This window comes from Pipistrellus hanaki (genome assembly GCF_964339955.1).
Source record: "Pipistrellus hanaki genome assembly, chromosome: 9".
Lineage (NCBI taxonomy): Eukaryota > Metazoa > Chordata > Mammalia > Chiroptera > Vespertilionidae > Pipistrellus > Pipistrellus hanaki.
This window is the reverse complement of record NC_140511.1, coordinates 8,845,541-8,867,310: the sequence shown is the minus strand read 5'-3', so window position 1 is coordinate 8,867,310 and position 21,770 is coordinate 8,845,541. Positions and strand designations below refer to the sequence as shown.

The 21,770-nt window shown below is 60.5% G+C and overlaps 1 protein-coding gene and 1 long non-coding RNA gene across 8 annotated transcripts in view; one reads left to right on the top strand and one right to left on the bottom strand.

Moving 5' to 3' along the window:
- Positions 1-21,770, top strand: part of LOC311628404 — a 446,163-nt gene that overhangs the window by 123,201 nt on the left and 301,192 nt on the right. The window lies entirely within an intron of this gene.
- Positions 1-21,770, bottom strand: part of DSCAML1 (DS cell adhesion molecule like 1) — a 271,439-nt gene that overhangs the window by 236,851 nt on the left and 12,818 nt on the right. For 6 of the 7 annotated variants that reach the window (XM_084895542.1, XM_084895540.1, XM_084895541.1 and 3 more), the window contains exons 2-3: positions 17,190-17,507; positions 13,494-13,640 (exon numbers count right to left, since the gene is read on the bottom strand). In XM_084895542.1, coding sequence (XP_084751668.1) covers positions 13,494-13,640; positions 17,190-17,507 — 465 coding nt within the window. The remainder of the gene's footprint in view (positions 1-13,493; positions 13,641-17,189; positions 17,508-21,770) is intronic. The other variant, XM_084895544.1, reaches the window with a different exon arrangement.

Genomic DNA, 21,770 nt, shown 5'->3' with positions numbered 1-21,770 from the left:
TAATGCTCTGGGCCATGCGTGTCCCTGTGGGACGGCCTTCCATCCCAGGCATGTAATGTGCAGTTTGCTCTCACAGACATGGCTGCTGTGGCGATCCTGCCCACACGCTTGCACGTTTCCTTAAGGAGCACACGTGTTGGCGCCCTTTTCCTAGCGTGTCTGTCTCCCCGGCAGGACACGTACGTGTCACGGTGTGCCCGGTGCGCAGCGCGCTGGAGGGCTCAGGGGCTCAGTGGAGTTTGTTAAACTGAACCGAGGTGGCAGGGATCTGCGGGTCGCCTGTCCCAGCCCCTTCACTTACAGAGGAGGCAACTGATGTCCCGACAGAGGGCAGAGAAGAACCCAGCGGCAGACCTGGACCCAGAGCCCCACGCACTGCCCTGTCCCCCCCGTCCTAGTCTGGCCCCACCACACGCAGGGGGACTGGCGACTCTCAAATGATGACCAAAGGAGAGCGGGTAACAGCGGGGCACAGAGGTGCCAACGAGGTCACGCCTGGCACCCGCATGCAGAGTGGGCTCTCACACCTGGCCACGCCCAGACTGCGTCCAGGGATCCGCAGCCACAGTGCCAGGCGGACGCCTGCCCTTTGGGGTCGCCCTCCCTCCTTCGGGCCCAGTCCAGTGAGGACCCCGACCTGGAAGCAGGAGGCCAGATGGCCCGGCCTAGAGGGGACCAGAGGGCTCTGGGCCCAGAAGGCTGGTGAGTGAGTCTCCATCCACTTCATTCCAGAGTGTGGCCTTAGGCAGTTCCTTCACTCTGTGCTTCATCTCTCACACGGGGATGGTAAATCCACCCGCCCTGCCTGCCATGGCACTGGAACCAACAGGTCCGTCTGTACACGGCGGGCCTCAGCGCCTGGCGCAGGGCAGGAGCTGTGCTTTCATTCCTCCTGCCCCCGCCCCCCCCACCCCGAACTCCCAATCACTGCACAGCCTGGCCTCACCGCCCTGCTGACTCCACTCCCTGCCTCGGGCTGGGGGCTTCTCTGTGCCCCAGTTTCCTCATTGGAAATGGGGGTGGCAGCACCCGTCACGGGAATAAAATGAGATCAAACAATACATCTGGGCCTCGGCGAGTTCGGGAGGCAGGTCTGGCTGCTCTGTCCTCCAGCGTGTCCCTGCCGACGAGGCCGCATGTCCCCGTCACTGCGTGGGCAGCCCGGGGGCAGTGCCTGCCACAGCCCTGCTGTCCTGAGGCTTCTCCTCCGGGGGAGGAGGAGTGGGCGAGGGAGCAGAGCAAGGCACGGAGCCGCTCTGAGCCTCTGTTTGCTCATCTGTAAGTGGGGATCACTGCTCCTCCCACACAGACTCGTGATGGGAGTCGACGTGTGACATACAGAGAGCGCTAAGCCGCCAGCACCATGTAGCTTTAACTCCTGGTGCTATACAGAGAAGGACCTGGGCTACTTGCGGGAGATCCCCTCCCGCTTACACTCTGGGGTGACACGCAGGCCCTCCCTCCACGGGGCTCTCTGGCCAGCTCCGCATGTGCCCGTGGGGCCTGGGCATGGCCAGCAGCCGGAGAAGGGACAGGAAACGGATGGCGACGTGGGAGGGTGTCTGCGGCCCACCCACCAGGCATGGCCCGTGCTCGCTCCTGGGATCGGCAGGCTGGGTTCCGGGAGGCCGGGCAGGATCACCTCCGGTTTCTGGGGACACTCACATCACTGAAGACCAGCTCCCTCAGTCCTCCCGGACCTCTCCCCACGCACACCTCAATGGCTCCCATTGCCACCGCAGCACAGAGCCCAGTGCGGCCTCATCGCCCACCCGAGCTCCCGCCAGCCCGCGGCTCACCCACAGCTCAGCTTCATTCTCAGAGCGCCAGGTCCTGCCCACTGGCCCCCTGGGTGCAGAGAAGGGCGCTGAAGCTCTGCTGCTCACCAGAACCACCCCGGGGCTCTCACAGATGCAGGTGCCTGTGTCTGACACTCGGGGACCCGATTCTTGGGGCTACGTCTTAGACAGCAGCATTTTAAACGGTGATTCTAGAGCCGAGAGCTGAAAAGCCCTGCAGCAGCTGAGCCCGAGAGTGTCATTCCCCGGGACTGGGGCAGTGTCACGCCCCACGCCGAGCTGGTCTCATCGCAGAAAGGAGCCCTCTGCGTCCTCCTCACTCTGCCTCATGTTGGGTCATCTGCACCCCAAAAGCATCCTCCCTGTTAACAGCAAGCCCCTCGAAGGCTGCACCCCGTGTCTCCCACGCCTCTGCCCCCCTCCCCACACCACACAGGCCTCGGTAATTGTGACTGATCCAAGGCTGTCCATGGGACTCGGAAGACGGAGGCTACCCACGTGGACCCAGAAGATGGGGGAATGAGGAACTGTCCTCTCTGTCCAGGAGAAAAGGCCAAGCCCTGGCCACGCACCAGGCACACAGCTGGGTGGTGCAGGCGCTGCCCCTGCCCCACACGGGGGGCCAAGGCACCTGCCTCGGCCTCTGCCCCGGGCGCTCCGGGCGTCTCTCCCCCCTTTCCACAGTAAACACTGTGAGTGAGTGCACAGAGGAACATACTCATTACGTACAAATTACACGATGCACATTATTCACATATATGCACACATGCGTGTGGTCATTGACAGGAGTTCCTCTGGAGGTGTGGGAAGAGGAATTTCTCCAAACCCCTGGCATTCCCACGCAAAGGCTCTCGGAGTCACTGTCTACACAGCAGCATTGCGTGCACAGGAAGTGCTCAGAAAACATCTGCCAAACCAAGTGATGAACTGAAAACCCACCAGCCCATCACTGCTTATGCCAGCACGGCCATTCCCACAGTCAGGGGACGTAGTCGACATGGAACACGGCACTGCCAGCCACAGCCTCATGGACTCTGAGCCTCTTCCTGGGCGCAGGCCCGCGGGTGTGCATCTATCAGGCCTTGCACAACTGCCCCCCGAGGCCAGTGGTCGGCAAACTCATTAGTCAACAGAGCCAAATATCAACAGTTCGATTGAAATTAATTTTAAGAGACAAATTGTTTAAACTTAAACTTCTTCTAACATCACTTCTTCAAAATAGACTCGCCCAGGCCGTGGTATTTTGTGGAAGAGCCACACTCAAGGGGCCAGAGAGCCGCATGTGGCTCCTGAGCTGCAGTTTGCCAACCACAGCCCTAGGCCTATGTCAGGAACAGCAGTCCCTAGAATATTCTAGATACAGCCCTTTTCTCTTCCTCTGCTCACATGGCCTAAGAGCCCACCAGACAGTCGCACAGAGGACAAAGGTCATCTCCTGCCTGGTGACCCCACGGCCCAGCAGAGCTGACCTCGGAGCCCACACTCCACCGCTGTCCCCACTCCCAGCCCCTGCCACTCACTGCCACCGCGTCTGCCCCACCCTGCCGTCTGCTTCTCAGCGGACTCTCCAGAATTCTGGCAGATCCCAGGTCCCTAAGACATGGGGCTTCAGGTCTGCTCTGACCTGGAGTGGAGGGAGGGGATCTCTAGGTGTGAGAGAGAAACTTCCGAAGTTGAGGCCATAGTGAAGCCTCCCTCTGGCCCTCCTGCTCCTGCCCTGGCTGCAGAGGGCTGCTGCCGCCTCCACCCAGCCCAGCGGTCACTGCACAGGGGCCGGGGCAGCCAGTCACACACCTGCCTGAGCTCCTGAGGACCGTACACAGCAGCACGCGGTAGAACACAAAGGCCAAGGCCAAAGCTTAGGGAGTTGGCTTCTGCCTGTGGGGCTTAGCCTGCCTCTGCCTATAGGGATTTCTCGTCATCCCAGCTTTATGCCCATACCCTAAAAGCCAAACTACCCCCCAAGATGATAGCAGCCAGTTCACACTCCAATATGCTCACACCTATTGCTTATACCTACATGCTCACACCATGATGTTCATCCCTGATGCACTCACACTATGGTGTTCATTCCTGATGCACTCACACCATGATGTCCATTCCTGATGCACTCACACCATGGTGTTCATTCCTGATGTGCTCACACCTACATGTTCATCCCTGATGATCTCACACCATGATGTCCATTCCTGATGCACTCACACCATGATGTTCATTCCTGATGTGCTCACACCATGGTGTTCATTCCTGATGTGCTCACACCATGGTGTTCATTCCTGATGTGCTCACACCATGATGTTTACTGCTAGATGATACTCACACTTGATGCTCACACATGTGTACTCACTCCTGATGCTCACACCTGTAGACTCACTCCTGAATGCTCACTCCTGGATGCTCACACCTGTGTACTCACACCTGTATACTTACTCTTGGTTTCTCACACCTGTATACTCACTCCTGAATTCTTATACCCGAGTACTCATTGCTGGATCCTTATTCCTGGATGCTCACATCTGTATATTCACTCCAGGATGCTCACACCTATGTACTAACTCCTGGGTGCTCACACTTCTGTACTCACTCCTGGATGCTCACACCTGTGTACTCACTCCTGGATGCTCACTCCTGGATGCTCACACCTGTGTACTCACACCTGTATACTTACTCTTGGTTTCTCACACCTGTATACTCACTCCTGAATTCTTATACCCGAGTACTCATTGCTGGATCCTTATTCCTGGATGCTCACATCTGTATATTCACTCCAGGATGCTCACACCTATGTACTAACTCCTAGGTGCTCACACTTCTGTACTCACTCCTGGATGCTCACACCTGTGTACTCACTCCTGGATGCTCACTCCTGGATGCTCACACCTGTGTACTCACACCTGTATACTTACTCTTGGTTTCTCACACCTGTATACTCACTCCTGAATTCTTATACCCGAGTACTCATTGCTGGATCCTTATTCCTGGATGCTCACATCTGTATATTCACTCCAGGATGCTCACACCTATGTACTAACTCCTGGGTGCTCACACTTCTGTACTCACTCCTGGATGCTCACACCTGTGTACTCACTCCTGGATGCTCACTCCTGGATGCTCACACCTGTGTACTCACACCTGTATACTTACTCTTGGTTTCTCACACCTGTATACTCACTCCTGAATTCTTATACCTGAGTACTCATTGCTGGATCCTTATTCCTGGATGCTCACATCTGTATATTCACTCCAGGATGCTCACACCTATGTACTAACTCCTAGGTGCTCACACTTCTGTACTCACTCCTGGATGCTCACACCTGTGTACTCACTCCTGGATGCTCATTCCTAAATTCTGACACCAGTATACTCACTCCTTAATGCTCACACCGGTGTACTCACTTCTGGATGCTCACTCGTGGATGTTCACTTCTGGATGATCACAGCTGGGTGCTCACACCTGTACTCTCACACCTGGATGCTCACTCCTGGAAATTCACTCCTCCTTCCTTCCTGGTCACAGGAGAAAAGGACTAATCCTGTCCTGTGTCTGTGTGCTCAGCACTGGGAAAAACGAAAGCCTACATATAGAGTACCTATTTATCGGAAACATATCTATATAGAAAAATATAAGGTAACATGGAAAATACGTTTTCCTACATAGGGAAAGTACATATTTTCTAATCCTCTCTTTGAGGAAACTGAAGCCGGAGAGGTTCGAGGACCTCTGCAGGGTCACATGGTAAGTAAGGAGCAGGAGCAGGATGTGGGCCCATCCTGAGGCCACAGCTCACGGCTGTAGCTTTGCTGCGCAGCTTTTCCATCAGAGGGCTCCAAGCAAACCCTGCTGATCGGGGGCATGACAAGAGCAAGAGGACTTTATTCTAGCAGCCCCAGGCCACACCCTTCTCAGACCATAGTCTGAATGCCCACCATGTGCTGGAGCCGAGAGGCTCAAGGCCTATGGACTGATGGACACAGCTCCCCTCTGCACCTGCGCAGGCCTCTGCTCGGAACCACAGTCCTGTCCCCAGTGTGACTTCAGCTCTGGCAGCGAAGTCTCGCTGATACGCAACCGAGTTCAAAATCACATGCTTGGCAGGAAGTGCCATCTATACATAGCTCTCCCATTCTGCAGGCGCTGCTGGCGCCTCTGAATAAACCTACTCTGCGTCCAGCGCCAGAACGCGGCAGCAGTACTGTATGTTTGCAATGAGACTGAGCACTAAAGGCAAGATTGATTCTGATGTGAACACCAGCCAAGCAAATGGGCTGTTGAGAACCCTATAATTTCCCGGCAACCCTTGACTTCACTAAACACACACTCTCAGCCCGCAGCACAGCCAGGTAGGCATTAAACAACAACGCGGCCGTCCAACAATGATTTATGTGCAGCACAACCTTCTGTAAAGAACTCCGCTCTGATTCCAGGGTCACTTACAGAGGTGCCAACTTAACCAAACTATGTCGCTTGCTCCTGCCCGCCGCCACGGCGTGATCCGGGCTCTGTGTTTGCCTGCAATTGTCTTACATCTGCTGAAATTTACCCAGTGGGCGCTCTGGAAATGTAGTGCCTGCATGGACTAAATGGGAAAGCAAAACACGACACGTGCCCACCGCCAGCGGCACCTGAGTGTACACACACACACACACACACACACACACACACACACACACGTCTGCCCGTCGCAGGAGCTGCGGCGGATGCTGCCAGAGCCACTGACAGGCGGGCAGATACTGAGCAGCCCTCTGGCCAGGGCACAGGGAAGGCGCAGGCATCAACCCAGAGCCCCGGAAGCCCCTGCCCTGGCTGCGCAGCCTTGGGGAGACCCCCCACCACTGGGCCCTGTTTTCCTGTCCGTGAAGTGAAGTCAAGCACGTGTCTCCCCGGCTGGGGCTGGAGTCAGTGCGATGCCCGTGAACTGCTGTGTGAGCGGAGGGCACGCTGCCCTGGAGAGGGGCACAGGCAGCGAGGGCACACTGCGAGAGCGCCCAGCACACCGCTCCGAACTCGGCACCGCTCCACCGCCCGCACTCCATGGCCGTGGCAGGTGAGCAGGAGACCGGGCCTCAGCCTCCTCACCTGCAAAATGGGGACAATAATGGTGCCCAGGGCCCGGGACACTGAGGATGAAGTGAAACCACGCGTGAGAAGCCCTGGCTGCAGAGGGCTCGGTGCCTGGTCATTATTCCTCGCTAACCATGTTCGACCACCATGAGGACCAGGGCAGGCCGCCTGGCTGGGGAGAGTCCCTGTGCCCCTTCTGAATGCTTCCTTGTCATCCCTAGCCTGCAATCGGATTGTGTGTGTGTTTCTTTGTTTCTTTTCTGTAATCCTCACTTAAGGATGTTTTTCCGTTGCTTTTTAGAGTGAGTGGAAGAGAGAGGGGGAAAAAGACAAAATGTGAGAAAAGCACATTGATTGGTTGCCTCTGAACGTGCCCTGACCAGGTCTGGGCCAGGGAGGAGCCCACAACTCAGGCGTGTGTCCTTGATGGGACTCAAACCAGGACCCTTCAGGCTGCAGGCTGACACTCTATCCACCGAGGCTCAGTGACTAAGCCAGGCTGGCTAGGGCCCCGCTGCGCTTGACGGCCGAGAAAGTGGGTTTTCTCTGCACACACGGGGGTGTAATCCGTGCATTGCCTCCCTCCCACTCCTCTGGCTGCGGAAGGCGCCCATCCCGCTGTGCCCACCCCCTGCTGACACGGGAGGTGATGGGAACGGTGAGGGGCAATGAGGTCATGGAAAGCACCTCGCAGACGGCGTGTACGGAGGACGGAGCCCTGGGAGCACGTGAGACCCAGGTGGTTGGCGGAGTTGACCTTTGCCGTGTTGGTGCCAAACCACATGCTGTCATTCTGTGCCTAAACATACGCTTGGTCAGGAACCACGCAAGGCACGAGTGGACGCAGAGACTAACAATGTCACATCTCGCCTCTGTCCCCCTCATCCTGACCATGTAGTACCCAGCCTGTGTGACATCAAACACGGCTGTGGCCGCTGACCCAGCTACTGCACACGGCTTTCCCAAGGTCACATTCAGAGCCACTCTGGAATCTGTGACCCGCAGCGCTGCGGCTCCCGGGGGCTGACACCTGGCCACCAGAGCTCTGCCTCCGCAGCCCCCAGAGAGGGCCGCAGAGCCCGAGGTCAGGCAAGGTCCCGGAGCTGAGTGGCCACTTCCCTGCTGGCCTAGGCCGCTCCTCCATCTGAGCATGCGTCTATCAGAGGCATAATTTTCATCTAAAGCCTTTCCTGTGTGACGGTTTCATTGTCCCCATTTCATGGGTGAGTATGTTGAGGCTTTGGAAGGAATTTGCCCGGGTCACCAATTAAGACCGGCGGACTCTGCAGCCTGACTCCCTCCTGCCACACCCTGGAGGTTATTCTGGTGACTTTTAAATCCACTCTTATTCTCAGCAGAAACTGGGAAAGATGCCGTGGAGAAAGTCATATGTGAAGCGGCCTTTGAAAGATGGGTAGAGTTTAGAGGGGCAAAGAGGGGAAAGTCTGCCAATAAAAGAGAACCCCCCGTGAGTAGTTACAGCCACGAGCCCCAAGAATGGGCAGGAGAGGCCGAAGGAGGCGTGAGAGCTCTGCCGGGCCTGGTGACTTCCTCGGGGAGGCGGGTGGATTCCCGGCCTCAGGCCCTCCCAGCTCCGACAGCCTGGCACCCGCTCATTTGTAGCCACGTGTGCACCCTGGTTCCTTGCCCACCTCCCTCTCTGCTCTGCCACCCCCTCCGCGTGGGTGCACACTCCTGGGACCAAAGCAGCCTTAGGACCCGCCCGAGCCAAATGCAATCAGCAAGTAGGGTCCGCTTTCCACGCCGACCTGGACCGGGCTCGACTGCGTGCTGTGTTGAGATCATGATCCTTGTCCATCAGAGCTGACAGCATGAACCGAATCCTGAGGGTCCAGTCAGACCGTCTCCATGTCTCCCCTGGGGCCAGAAACACAGCCAGCTCCCGGGAACGCCTCCTGTGAGGGGCCCGTTTTGTCCACGGGCCTTTCAGCTGGAGAGCACTGCCCCTTGGAACAGCAAAACCTGTGTCACTGCACACCCCCCGGTGCCCACGCAGGTCCTGGAGCCGGGCGGCCCCCTCTGTGGAGCCCGAGGACGGTCGTTGTGGATGGGAAGCTGCTCCGGAGAGGCAGCGGGCAGAGCCTCCCACGGGGTCCCAGCTCAAACCAGGCTGCCTCGCTGTGTGGCCCGGGGCAAGTTGCTTAACTTCCCTGAGCTGCAGTGTCCTCGTGCATCAGATTGGGTGGGTGAGGGCCGGGGAGGGAGACCGACACAACAAAAATGTCCTCTGTCTAAGAGTATTGCAAGGGTGAGAGGTGTGTGTGCATATTCACACAATGGCCGCCACAGGGTCTCAGCACAGAGAGGGCGTCATTCATTGTCTCATGTAATTCTGGGTGGTGCTGTGGACCCTCGGGAGGAAGAGCTGTAAGGCTCACCCTCCTGCAGCAGACGGACAGACCGCAACATCGCCGACAACAGACAGCAGACGGAGTAAGCGCGGAGGGGTGGAAGCAGAGGGAGAGTTCTGCCCGGGTTAGGTGAGGCCTCAGGAAGAGGACCCCAGTGTAGGGACCCGGGGGGGGGGCGGCAGGCGCAGGAGAGGAGGGACCGTGCAGGCCCACACAGCAGGCCCCGGCCCAGAGAAAGGAGGTGCAGAAACCCATGAACAACGTGGGACCCCGGGGGGGACGGGCGTGGAAGGGTGGGGCTCCTTGGCACAGGCGCTGCAGGCAGGGAGCACTGCCCACTTTCAGAAAAGACCCCTGGGCCGGGTCCTCCCGCCCTGCGGCCCCCTCCCCAGCACACAGTGTGCCCAGTGTGCACCCGGCCCAGCCAGGCGCAGGACAAGCCCACACCAGGAGCCCCGTCTCCATAGACGAGGCAGCGGATCCAGGCCTGGCCCCCAGGGCAGCAGCAAGCACATCTGGCCTGCATCTGGGCCGTGTCCCAACCTCCCCGCCGGGGCCGCCGCTGCCGCAGGATACTGGGGAAGAGCATGCTGGGAAACTCCCGCAGGAGCCCGCATCGATATAATCAGGTCTGGTGGAAATTAAAAGCTATTAGAAACAGGGCCGGATTTATCTCTATATCCAATAACACGCCTCGTAATGGCGCGCATGCAGATGGGAAATTAAACCACTCGGCTTCGCTGCGGGCCTTAATGGCGTGTTCGTGCACAGCCTGGCCCCGACTCCAGGCCGCCCGCTCAGAGTGAGCTCCCCAGAGACCAGGTCCCGGGAGGGAAGTCCGCCCAGCACAGGTGGAGGCTGCTGCTGCCCACGTGTCTTTAACGGCCTGATGGAAGGGGGTGGCCGGGTGGAGGGAAGGAAGGGGTGCAGGAAGGGGCAGGCGTGGCTCCAGGAAAGCAGCACTTCGGGGCTGGCTCTCCAGCCCCACAGACCCCTGGGAGAGCACAGCGGCACTCAGAGGCCAGCTCCAGGAGCTTACCTGCCCGCCCCTCCCCCTCCCAGATGTGGGCAGCAGGGAGGCCGGCCTGGGAACAGCTTTCCAACGCACAGGGCTTGTGTGGCCCCAAGCCTCGAATTCCTTCCAAAGCCCCTTGGAGAAATCCTGAAGGCTGGCTCCTCATTCCCAGGGGCCGGGACCCACCCCTTCCTCCCAGGCACCTGCTCTCCCGGCCTGATTGGCCACCTCAGCCTCTGCCCCGCCTCCTGCCCTTGAGCACCTGCTCCTGCTGGCCCTGTGCCTGGTGAGGAGCTGAGCCCAGCCTGCAGAGTCCACACCACGCTCCCTGGACGGGATGGAATGCCGGCTCCAGTCCTTCCTCAACCCAAGGCAACCTCATCCCTCCACCCCCACCCCCAACCCCCGACCCCGGCATGGCCGCTTCCGACCTCCCAGCGGCACTGTCAAGTGCACACTCAGTCCAGTGGGAGCGTGGGTAGCAGAGAATCATATGTTTGTGAAAAGAAATCTATAAAGAATTTGTATTTTCCAAAAGGAAAGCATGCAACGTGCGGGCCCAGGTTCGGGGCCCTCAGCTACAGAGCCTGCTCGGCCACACGCTGTGCCTGGCTCTCAGGGGCTCCTCCGGTGCGGGCAGTGGAGGGGGGTGCTTTGGGGAGACTGTCTCTGGTCTGAACTGTAGCTGTAACGAGATCTGAATGACGATGGGAGGCTGGAGGGCTGAGCAGGGGAGGAAGTCTCCGAGGTGGAAGGAGAGAAAGGGGTCCCGCAGAACCAAGCTTGCCAGCGCCTGCAGGAGAGCACAACCCACTGAGCACTGGCCCTTCGGGGCCGCAGCCCAGTCCCCACAGGAAAGACGGGCCGAAGCACCCACTGCCAGAGTCTCACCACGTAGCCCCCACCCTCCAGCTCGCTGCCACCAGCACCGAGCCCAGGGCCAGTTCACCCTGCTCTGCTCTCTGGGCTGGCTGCTCGCTCCCTGCGCCCAGCGCTGGCTGCTCTGCAGCCTCTGTCCACGCTGTCCCAATGCCTCCCCAGCCGGGCCGTCAGTCACCCCGAATGGCGTGGGCCGTGCCCTGCGTGTGCGGGGGCGGTGTCAGGAGGCAGGGAGTGTGGAGGAGAGCAGTCCCGTTCCCGCCCTCGGGAAGCTCAGTCCCGCGGGGACACAGACCCTGTTACGTGTGACACACGTGCCCATCAGGAAGCAGCAGCACGGGCGCTCCCTGCACACGGGTCACGTCAGAGCAGGACCGTTCTCCCACAGACTCCGACGCTCCGTGTAAACGCTTCTCCTTCTTAAGTAGTTAATCCTCCTCCTCATTGCACACCGTTCTCCCACAGACTCCGACGCTCCGTGTAAACGCTGCTCCTTCTTAAGTAGTTAATCCTCCTCCTCATTGCACACGGCTGGGGAAACTGAGGCTCTGGGTGGTAAGTGACGGCCCAGCTGGTAAGCAGTGAGTGAGTGTCAAGCCCAGGCAGTCAGGTCCTAAATTCTAGACGCTTATGAATCAGTACATTCCACTCGGTTCCAAAAAGCCTCCCTGTAAAGCCAACAGGTTCTCCCCTCAGGAGGCCCGCAGCACAGCTCCCTGTGGCTAAGTACACAGGCTGGGAAGACAGGCAGGGCCCGCCCTGCCCCTCCACTGGCTGTGTGACCCTCCTGTAAAGGAGAGGGTGAAGGTACAAGCATGGGCGTTTCATACGGATAAAATGAGATACTACATGAGCGTTCCTTAGCCCAGTGCCTGGCGTATTGGAAGCACTCAGAATTCCTTCTCCTTTTCTCCTCCTCCTCCTTTCTCTGTCTTCTTCTTCCTTCAATGAGTGTGACTTAGTCCAGAAAGCACGTGCCTAGGACTTTGAGTCACCTTCCGTCTGCCAGGTGCACACACAGGACATGCAGTGCCCATCGCTGTTGGGGCTTCGCCAGGGAGGTGGCAGGCCCAGGTCTCTCTGGCCTCAGCAGCCCACACCCTGCAGCCTCACCCCCGGGGGCTGTGTACCTGGTGCCTCATTGGGGCACAGGCGTCCCTGCCCACACCCCGTGTGCTGCCCACAGAGGCTCTCCCCCAGCCCGAGTGGGCACCAGCCTCCTGCTCACTGTGGTTTCACACGGGGGGAGGGGGGGGTGGGGTGGGGGGGCCAGCTGCTCACGCGGCCTCGGACTCCTGCCCGTCACCAGGTCTGGGGCCAGGAGGCAGGACAAGCTGGCCACCTGCCAGCGACTGAGAGGAGGAAGGTGCCCCCAGAGCAAACACAGGCCAGTGCCTCACAGGAAGGTGCTGCCTCCTTAGCTGCAAACACGCCAGGCACCCGTCTCCTCCCAGCTGGGCCCTGGGACCACCCAGAGCATCATCCTGCCAGGCCGGGCTCCCCTGAGGGGAAGGTCCCGACAGCGGCCAGAGCACCGGGCTGTTCAGCGGCCGCCCACAGGGCCCAGAGTGCCGGGACCGGGAAGCCCCACTTTCGAGCTGCGTGCACTGAGTCCGTCCTCCCAGCTAACCGGACACCTGTGATCCGTGATGGGACGCCAGCGCTGAGGGCACTCGGCACCAGGCCACGTGCCTCCTCCGCGGGACGGAAGCCGGGGCCCGGGAAGAAGGAAGAGGGCACCGGCCTCTGCCTGGGCCGTGGGGAGCGGGGAGGCGGACCAGGGGACACGGTGTGTCACGAGGCCTGGAGGCACTGTGAGGACTGGAGTCCTCTCTTGGGGTCTGCTTTCCTGCTGAAGGGGAACCCTGACCAGGAAAAGGAGCTGATGCTGAAGGCTGCACCCCAGCAGCCTGGCATTCGCCTCCCTCCCAGGGCCAGGCAGGGGAGGAGGGGGGGAACAGCCGGGGTTCTGAGGGGTCTCAGCTGCCTAATGAAAGAAGCCCGGACGGCCCTGCAGAAATGCAAGCACGCAGCCACAGGCCAGCCTCTACGCTCCTCCCCCGGCCTCCACAAATGCGGCTTCCAGCCTCGACGCCCATCGAAGAGCGAGGGCGAGAAAGGGCCAGGGTCCGGGGTCAGGCCCCACACACCTGGCGGAGGCCGCTGGCACACGCTGGCACCTCCCACGCCGAGGGCACCGCGCGGCCACCAAAGACACTTTGCCGAAGCATCACCAGAACAACAGCAAACTGCTCCCCAGAACCGGCCTCAAGGCCCCGGCGAGCTCAGCGCCCCACAGCACCCTGCGACATCGCTCCCCACCCCGCCCATACACACACACACCCCGCGTGGCTGCGGGTTCCTACCTGGGACGATGGAGACCGTGTCCTTCTCCCAGGACACCACGCTGACGTGCTCCCGCACGGAGGAGGGGACGAGGCACTTGAAGACGGCCATGCTGCCACGCATGCACCGCTGATCCTCCACCCGGACGGTGTAGGGTTCCCTGAACACTGCGGAGACATGGCGGGAGGGCCTGTGTCGCGGCTCCGCTGGGCACGGGGCCCCGAGAGGCCTCAGCGCCCTCAGCATCAGCCTCAGCCTCCCCCACCTCTTCCTCCCTCCCACTCACCCGGCCCGGAGTCCCTGCCAGGATTTTCAAAAAATATATTTTAATTGATTTCAGAGAGGAAGGGAGAGGCAGAGAGAGAGGAACATCAATGAGAGAGACCCCCACTGGGGATGGAGACTACAATCCGCCACGTGCCCTGACAGGGAATCAAACCGTGACCTTGGGGTTCATAGGTCAATGCTCAACCACTGAGCCACACAGCCGAGCCTGCCAGGATCTGACTCCTGCCTGTGCAGCTCCTTCTTTAGCAAGCTCCTCCCCGCTTTCCCCTTCCTCTCCGCCCCGGCAGCCCACTCTGCCTCTGAAACACCAGCTTCCTTCACACTGGCCGCCCCTCGGGCAGGGGGGCTAACAAACTGAATTAAACGGGAAGGACGCTGAGGGGCCTGAGCCCTGCAGTGTGATCACATTCAACAGGGGGTGTGATGTGAGGGAATGTTCTAGAATTCATCCCAGGAAGCCAAACTGGAGTTCCCACATTATTCCTTGGCCCAGGACGGCAAGAGTTTTGGGCAAGGGAGCCATAAGTTACCAAATAAAAACGGACACGTGATCTCATAACAGATTTTTGTTGGGTTTGGGCACAGCCACGCTCTGTGAGAGGCAGTTTGGGGAAGTGGAGGACGGGAGCAGAGCTGGGGGCTTGCTGGGCAGAATGGCTGTCGCTCTCTGTGTCTCTAGAAACGCAGCGTGCGGAGACCCGGGCGGGCGGGCGGGCGGGCGTCTCCACGCTCCTGCGAAGCACAGCCGCCTGCTCTCTCCAGCTCCTCACACTGCCGCCCCTGAGCCGCCTCCGGCCTCAGAGCCTCCCTCCCAGCGTGCCGGCCGGCTGGTTCTGGGCTGTCGCCTTAGCCAGTCCCTGGGTCAGGCCCATGTGGACCGGCCCAGCCTTAGCGGGCCCAGGGCACTGCCCCTCCTTATCCTCCTTGTCCTCCTCCGCTTGGCCTCTCCTGGGAGCTCGCCCAACCCTTCCCTGCTGAGGGGTATCCGGAGCCCCACTGCCTCCGACCCTGGCCTCAGCCGGCACCTGGGTGGTGCCCTCCTGCCCTCCCTGCCTGGCTGTCAGGGGGACATCCGGGCCCAGCAGCCCCCCACCCCGCCCCAGGTCCATCAAGAGCCTCATCCTGTCGTTGCCCTGCGGCCTGCTGAGGGCTCCATTCTGTCCCAGTGCTGGTGCGTGGTGTGATGTAAGGGACACAGTTGAGTGGGAGGGAGAGGGGTGAAGGCAGGCGCTGCCGCTGGCTCGTCCTGGGTGTGGGCGCAGCACTGCAGGTGCGGGGCACACACGGGGAGACTGAGGGAGCTGACCCTGGAGGGAAGCAGAGGGGAGGAGGAGAGGGTGGCGTTGGGGCATACCCCCAGGATGGGCCTAGGGAGCAGCAGAGGCCAGTGGTTAGGGTGTCAGACAGGCAGCACTGCCTCCCACTCGGTAAAAGGAAATAATAATGACAATAATGACAGTCACAGTAATGCAGCGGGAGACGGCCTAGCACCCGGAGCTGGGCCACATTACAGTGCCATCGTTGTGAGCGCTGGTGCTCTGCGCAGCCGCTCTCGGTCCCTTGTTGGCTGGAAACACTCTGTAGGATCTTTGTGAGAATTGCACCCAAACCCAGCGAAGGGGGTCTGTGCCAGGTCATGTGACCTCACTTCCTCTTGGCCCAGAGGCCAGCGCCCTGCGTGGCCCTGGGTTCTGGGGTCTCTCCCTCCCCCGGAGGAAATGGGAAGAAGGTCAGCTGTTTAATGAAGTCTCACCCTGCTCGCTCCCACACGCCTGGGCTCACGATTCGGAAACTGTACTTGTGACAAGCACTCCTGAGCCCAGCGGCCCCAGAGCCAGAGACCTCGCTCCAGAACGCTCTCCTGTGCCCGGAGCCAGAGCCAGAGACCTAGCTCCAGAACGTTCTCCTGTGCCCGGAGCCAGAGACCTCGCTCCAGAACTCCCTCCTGTCCCTGAGCAAGAGACCTCGCTCCAGAACTCCCTCCTGTCCCGGGGCCAGAGACCTCGCTCCAGAACTCCCTCCTGTCCCTGAGCCAGAGACCTCGCTCCAGAACGCTCTCCTGTGCCCGAAGCCAGAGACCTCGCTCCAGAATGCTCTCCTGTCCCGGAGCCAGAGCCAGAGACCTCGCTCCAGAACGCTCTCCTGTGCCCGGAGCCAGAGACCTCGCTCCAGAACGCTCTCCTGTGCCCGGAGCCAGAGACCTCGCTCCAGAACTCTCTCCTGTGCCCGGAGCCAGAGACCTCGCTCCAGAACGCTCTCCTGTCCCGGAGCCAGAGCCAGAGACCTCACTCCAGAACGCTCTCCTGTGCCCGGAGCCAGAGACCTCGCTCCAGAACTCTCTCCTGTGCCTGGAGCCAGAGACCTCGCTCCAGAACTCCTTCCTGTCCCTGAGCAGAGACCTCACTCCAGAACGCTCTCCTGTGCCCGGAGCCAGAGACCTCGCTCCAGAACGCCCTCCTGTGCCCGGAGCCAGAGACCTCGCTCCAGAACGCTCTCCTGTCCCGGAGCCAGAGCCAGAGACCTCGCTCCAGAACGCTCTCCTGTGCCCGGAGCCAGAGACCTCACTCCAGAACTCCTTCCTGTCCCTGAGCAGAGACCTCACTCCAGAACGCTCTCCTGTGCCCGGAGCCAGAGACCTCGCTCCAGAACGCTCTCCTGTGCCCGGAGCCAGAGACCTCGCTCCAGAACTCTCTCCTGTGCCCAGAGCCAGAGACCTCGCTCCAGAACGCTCTCCTGTGCCCGGAGCCAGAGCCAGAGACCTCGCTCCAGAACGCTCTCCTGTGCCCGGAGCCAGAGACCTCGCTCCAGAACGCCCTCCTGTGCCCGGAGCCAGAGACCTCGCTCCAGAACGCTCTCCTGTCCCGGAGCCAGAGCCAGAGACCTCGCTCCAGAACGCTCTCCTGTGCCCGGAGCCAGAGACCTCGCTCCAGAACTCCTTCCTGTCCCTGAGCAGAGACCTCACTCCAGAACGCTCTCCTGTGCCCAGAGCCAGAGACCTCGCTCCAGAACGCTCTCCTGTGCCCGAAGCCAGAGACCTCGCTGAACGTCGACCTAGGAACCAGGTGGTCACGGTTTGATTCCCAGCCTGGGCACAGGCCCGGGTTGTGGCTCCATCCCCAGTGATGGGTGTGCAGGCGGCAGCCAATTCATGATTCTCTCTCATCATGGATGTTTCTGTCTTTCTCTCCCTCCCTCTTCCACTCTGAAATCAGCACAAATATTAAAAATAAATAGCAAGGGGTGTTCTCAGCCTAAGGACCTAGAGTGATGGCAGAGAGCTAAGCTCCCAAAGAGCAGAGCTTTCCTCGAGGGACTGACTTTAGCCAACCCCCCCTCCCCCCGCAATGTTACACGTGTGTCTCCAGAGTGACGGGCGCTGCCCGCTCCCCCGCTGGGCCCCGCAGCCCACGCTCCCGCCGCCGCCTCACCTGCTTTGACGCGGATGTTGGGGCTGCGGATCCTGCCGGCGGCGTTCTCGGCGGTGCAGAAGTAGTCATTGTCGTGGATGAAGCTGTTGAAGGCGGAGGGGGAGAAGGGGTAGAGCTGCAGCGTGCCGTTGGCGTGCACGTGCCGGATGTGGGGCACGTCGTAGATGTCGTCGCCCGTGGCCAGGTACCATCGAAGGGCTGCGCTGGGGGACCCCGCGGCCGGGCAGGGCACCACGACCCCCACAGAGCTGGAGAAGGTGACCTGCTGCACGGAGTCATTCACAAAGTACAGGCTGGTGCCGGCATCCTCCGGGCGGGCTGCGGGCGAGGGAGGCGTGGTTAGCGGGGTTGGCAAGACCCTCACGGCCAGAGGCAGCGAGCCCACTCTCAGGACCGCCAAGCACCTCGTTCCACAGCGCTTACTGAGCGCCGACTGTTTACCGGCGCTGGCGACGGTGAGCCAGAGGCGGACCGCCCCGCAGAGGCTCCGGCCCTGCACAGGGACAGGTAACACATCGCGTGGCAAGAGGAGCCGCCGCTCTGTACCCTGAAGGGTCGGAAGCCCTCATTTAGAGGATAAACATTTACTGAGCAGCTACTATACACAGGCGGGTTCACACCATCACCCCCATCCACCTGTACCATCCTGCGGGAGGAGGCACCGCTTCTCTCCATCACTGTCTTTCCAGCCTGAGAAGAGGTAGGCGACTTGCTGAGATGACACAGCGAACAAGCCCAGAACAGACATGTGGCTCCATTGCTCCCAAAGAGGGTCTCGGTGCCCTCTGTACCCACCAGAGCCGGAGGTGAGAGGTGTAAGACCGTGTTCTGAGGGAGGGGCATGCTCACCTGGAAGACGGAGACCCCAGGAGACCTCGAGAGCTGCCTGGACCCTGGAGGCCAGTTTGGAAAAGGCGCAGCCACAGCGGAAGGACAGGTATTGGGAGCGGAGGCATCTGAGTGCGGGAGCAGGAACCCGACCCACTTCCCAGCCTGCCCCTGCCATGGTGGCCCATGGGGCGCCCTTCCCGTTGGCCGGCGCTGCCTCAGCCCGGAAACGTGGGGAGGATGGACCAGGCTGCAGACCCCATGCCCCCGGCAGGTGGCCCCTGCGACACAGGCTCACACGGGGAGCATGCTGCTGCTGGGCCAGGGCCACTGACGGGGAGGGCGGCGTCTGCAGGGCGCTCTCAGCTCGGGATCTCAGCGTTCCTGCCCCAACAGGAGCAGCCCTGAGGGAGGGAATTAGGGCCCTGCCTCCCCATGGAGAGGCCTGCCCCTTTAAGAAGGACCACCTCTGACCAGGAGGAGGAGAGAGCCTGGTCCCAGGTCTGCTGCTGGAAGCCACGCCCTGTCCACCAGGAAGACCAAGGACCACACAAACCCCTTGGCTGCTGCTCAGAGTGCAGGGACCCACTTGCCCTCAACTCCCTCAGCTTTACGGAGGGGAAGGGCCCGCAGCTGGACTGCATTCATATTCCTGGCTTAGCTCTGAGCCAGCCTCTGGGAGAATGTACCAGGCAGCGCGTGGAGGGAGCCACTGAGCTTCACTGGTCAGAGCGGCTCACACCATCTCATGTGGAGCACAGGGAGCCAGGGGCAGCAGCGCTGGACACACGTCCGTCCTCGGCTCCGGCTGAAACATGGGGGCGACCTCTTACAGCAAGTGCATCAGCTGCCCCACTGGGCACTGCTCACTGAGTGCCCAGAGGCTCCGGGAGTGGCAGCATCCCTCCTCCTCCTGCTGCTCCACCGCCTCCTGGACAGTCCCGCTGCTGAGAGCTGAGCAAGTCTGCTCTGGGGAAGAGGAGGGTGGCGGCCAGGAGACCCCGAGAAGCTCAGAGGTGCCCACTCGCAGTGGCTGGAGTATTCGCCAAGGTCACGCAATCACACCATTCCACAGGTGGGCATCCTGAGGTGCAGGAAAGCTTCTCTCAGGATCCACCTTCGCCAGGTTCCCTTCCCCGAGCCTGCTCACCTCCTGAGAGACTTCCCTGCTGAGACTCAGTCAACAAATCACAGCCGAGCATCCTCAACACGCCAGCACCCCTGTTCGCACGTTTCTTATAGGGCCTCTCCTAGTCTCCCCACTGCCTTACCAGGCCGGCATTACACTCCTCCCCGCTTAAAGCTGAGAGATCAAAGCCACTCACCCAAGACCACACGACTGGTGAGTGAGGCTCTGAGAGGCGGGCGCAGGCCAGCTGGGCCCAGAGTCCGATTTCTAACCGTGAGATCTGTAGCCTCCGCCGCAACACACAGGGGACGCCCTGCTCCTCAAGTACCACCTGGCCATCAGCTTCCATATTCAGCCATCGGGGACAGAATAATACAACTGCACACACACACACACACACACACACACACACTCACGCACGCACGCACTCACGCACCTTCCTGGGAGCGGGCTGTGGGACCGGCACTTCAGACAGTGCCAGCCTGTGGGGACAGGGGACCTCACTCTGGGGTCCTGGCTGCTTCCTGAGACAACCTAGCTGACCAGACCCCTCACACGCAGCTTCGTGGTGCTGGGAGCTGCACCCATCGAGGCCAGAGAGACTGCACGGGCCTGAGAGAGGCCAGAGAGACTGCACGGGCCTGAGAGAGGCCAGAGAGACTGCACGGGCCTGCACGGGCCAGAGAGAGCCCCAAGGGGAGAACCCTGGAGCTGACTCGGGCGGGAGAGCATATGGAAGGAAGAGAAGGATGTCCCGGTAATAATTCCACATCCGCGGGACTTCCTAGGTGATGCCGACACTGCTCTTCTTCTTCTTCTTCTTCTTCTTAAAGTATTTTATTCTTTTTTAAAAATCTTTTCTTGTTGTTGCTAATCCTCACCTGAGCATATTTCCCCATTTAATTTTTTTTTTAAGAGAGTGTGAGGAAGAGGAAGAGACAGAGAGAAACATTGAAGTGAGAGAGACATATCCATTGGTTGCCTCTCACATGAGCCCTGACCAGGGCAAGGGATGTCTGCAACCAAGTATGTACCCTTGGCCGGAATCGAACCCGGAACCCTTCAGTCTGCAGGCCAACGCTCTATCCACTGAGCCAAACTGGCCAGGGTGCGATGCTACTATCCTATTTCTATTTTCCATAGGATGGTAAGGAGATGTGGACTCAAAGTGAACTAACTTACCCAAAGTAACACCGAGTATACGGATTCTGGGCGAAAACCGGCGTTGCCGCCCTTTCTGAGCCGGCACAGAGCTAAGGACAAGTCAAACCACTTCTTCCTCCGCCTGCCCCCCCCAACCCTTAACACACACTCCCAGCCTCCTTCTCTCCCGCTGACATCTGTCCCAGCCCCCGGCCTGTGACACAGCCCTCCCCCGGCCTCCCCACCCGCCCCCAGGAGCGCCCACCTCAACGCCTGCCTCTGCCTGCACACGGGCCTCAGGCCTGCCAGAGCCAAGGACAGGGTCTGCAGACACAAGTGAGAAGATCTAATTGATGGATTGGCCAGGACAGTCCAGCCACCTGCCAGTGGATGAAAGACAGATTAACAGCAAAGGAGCGCGGCTCCTGGCTCTCCCCCGTGGGTGTGAGCTGTCTCTGGGCCTGGGCCGGGAGGCTCAGACAAACCACTCATGCTGCTTGCGGCTGACAGCGCGTGGCTCTCAGGAAGCATCACCCTCGGGCGTAAAACAAGAGCATTTTGCACTTTTATCGGCCCTCATATTTTACCCTCACAGCCACCTGTCAGCTCAAAACCAGAGCCCTTCCATAACGTGGACTCAGTCTCACCTCACCTGCCCAGAGAGAGAGTGAGCAGATGCACAAAGAGGACACTGAGGCACGGGCCACCTCAGATCTCAGCCACGTGCCCAGGCGAAGGCTGGCCGCAGGGCACAGAGAGCGGCTGCGGCAGCCGGGGCACGCAGGCCCCTCGCCATGGAAGGGAAGTACCCAGGGCCTCGCTGAGGCTGGCGTGGCCTTCACGTGGGGCTTTCCCTCCTTCTCAGTCTCCGGTTGGAATCTTCGGAACCTCGGCCGCTCAGAGAAGAGCCAGGAGTGTGTGCAGCAGCCGGGGCGGGGGGTGGGGGAGTGGGGGCAGAGTCTACCTTCCCTCCTGCTCGCCTGGCCAGCTGTGTGACCTCAGGCAGTCCCACCAGCCTCTGAGCCGTGGTGCCAGAGGAGGGAGGATGGCATCACTACCCCCCCCCCAGCCACACACAGACTGCCCAACAGTAAAACAGAATGTGACAGAGCTTGGTGCCACGTGACCAGGTGTGAGTCTGAGGGGTGGGCTTGCTGTTCTGGTCCCAGCACCCCCCTCCCCCCAGGGGCCAGGGGGCCTAAGGTGACTGCAAAGGATGCCCGGGCACAGCGCCCTCTGCAGCCTGTGCGACTCCACGCCTTTCCCACCCTTCACCTGCTCCTGCCCCCCACTTCAGGGCTCTCCTCCCCCCCGCGTCCTTGCTGACGGGACCAGGAAAGGCGTGGTTCCTCAGGGGGTCAGACAGCAGCCATGTCAGCAGGCCCCAGTGGGGGGAAGGCATCAGGGAGGGGAGTGGCCAGCAAGGGTCCCCCAGAGCCAGGGCGGTGAGCAGAGGGCTGAGCACTGACTCTCGGGAGCCC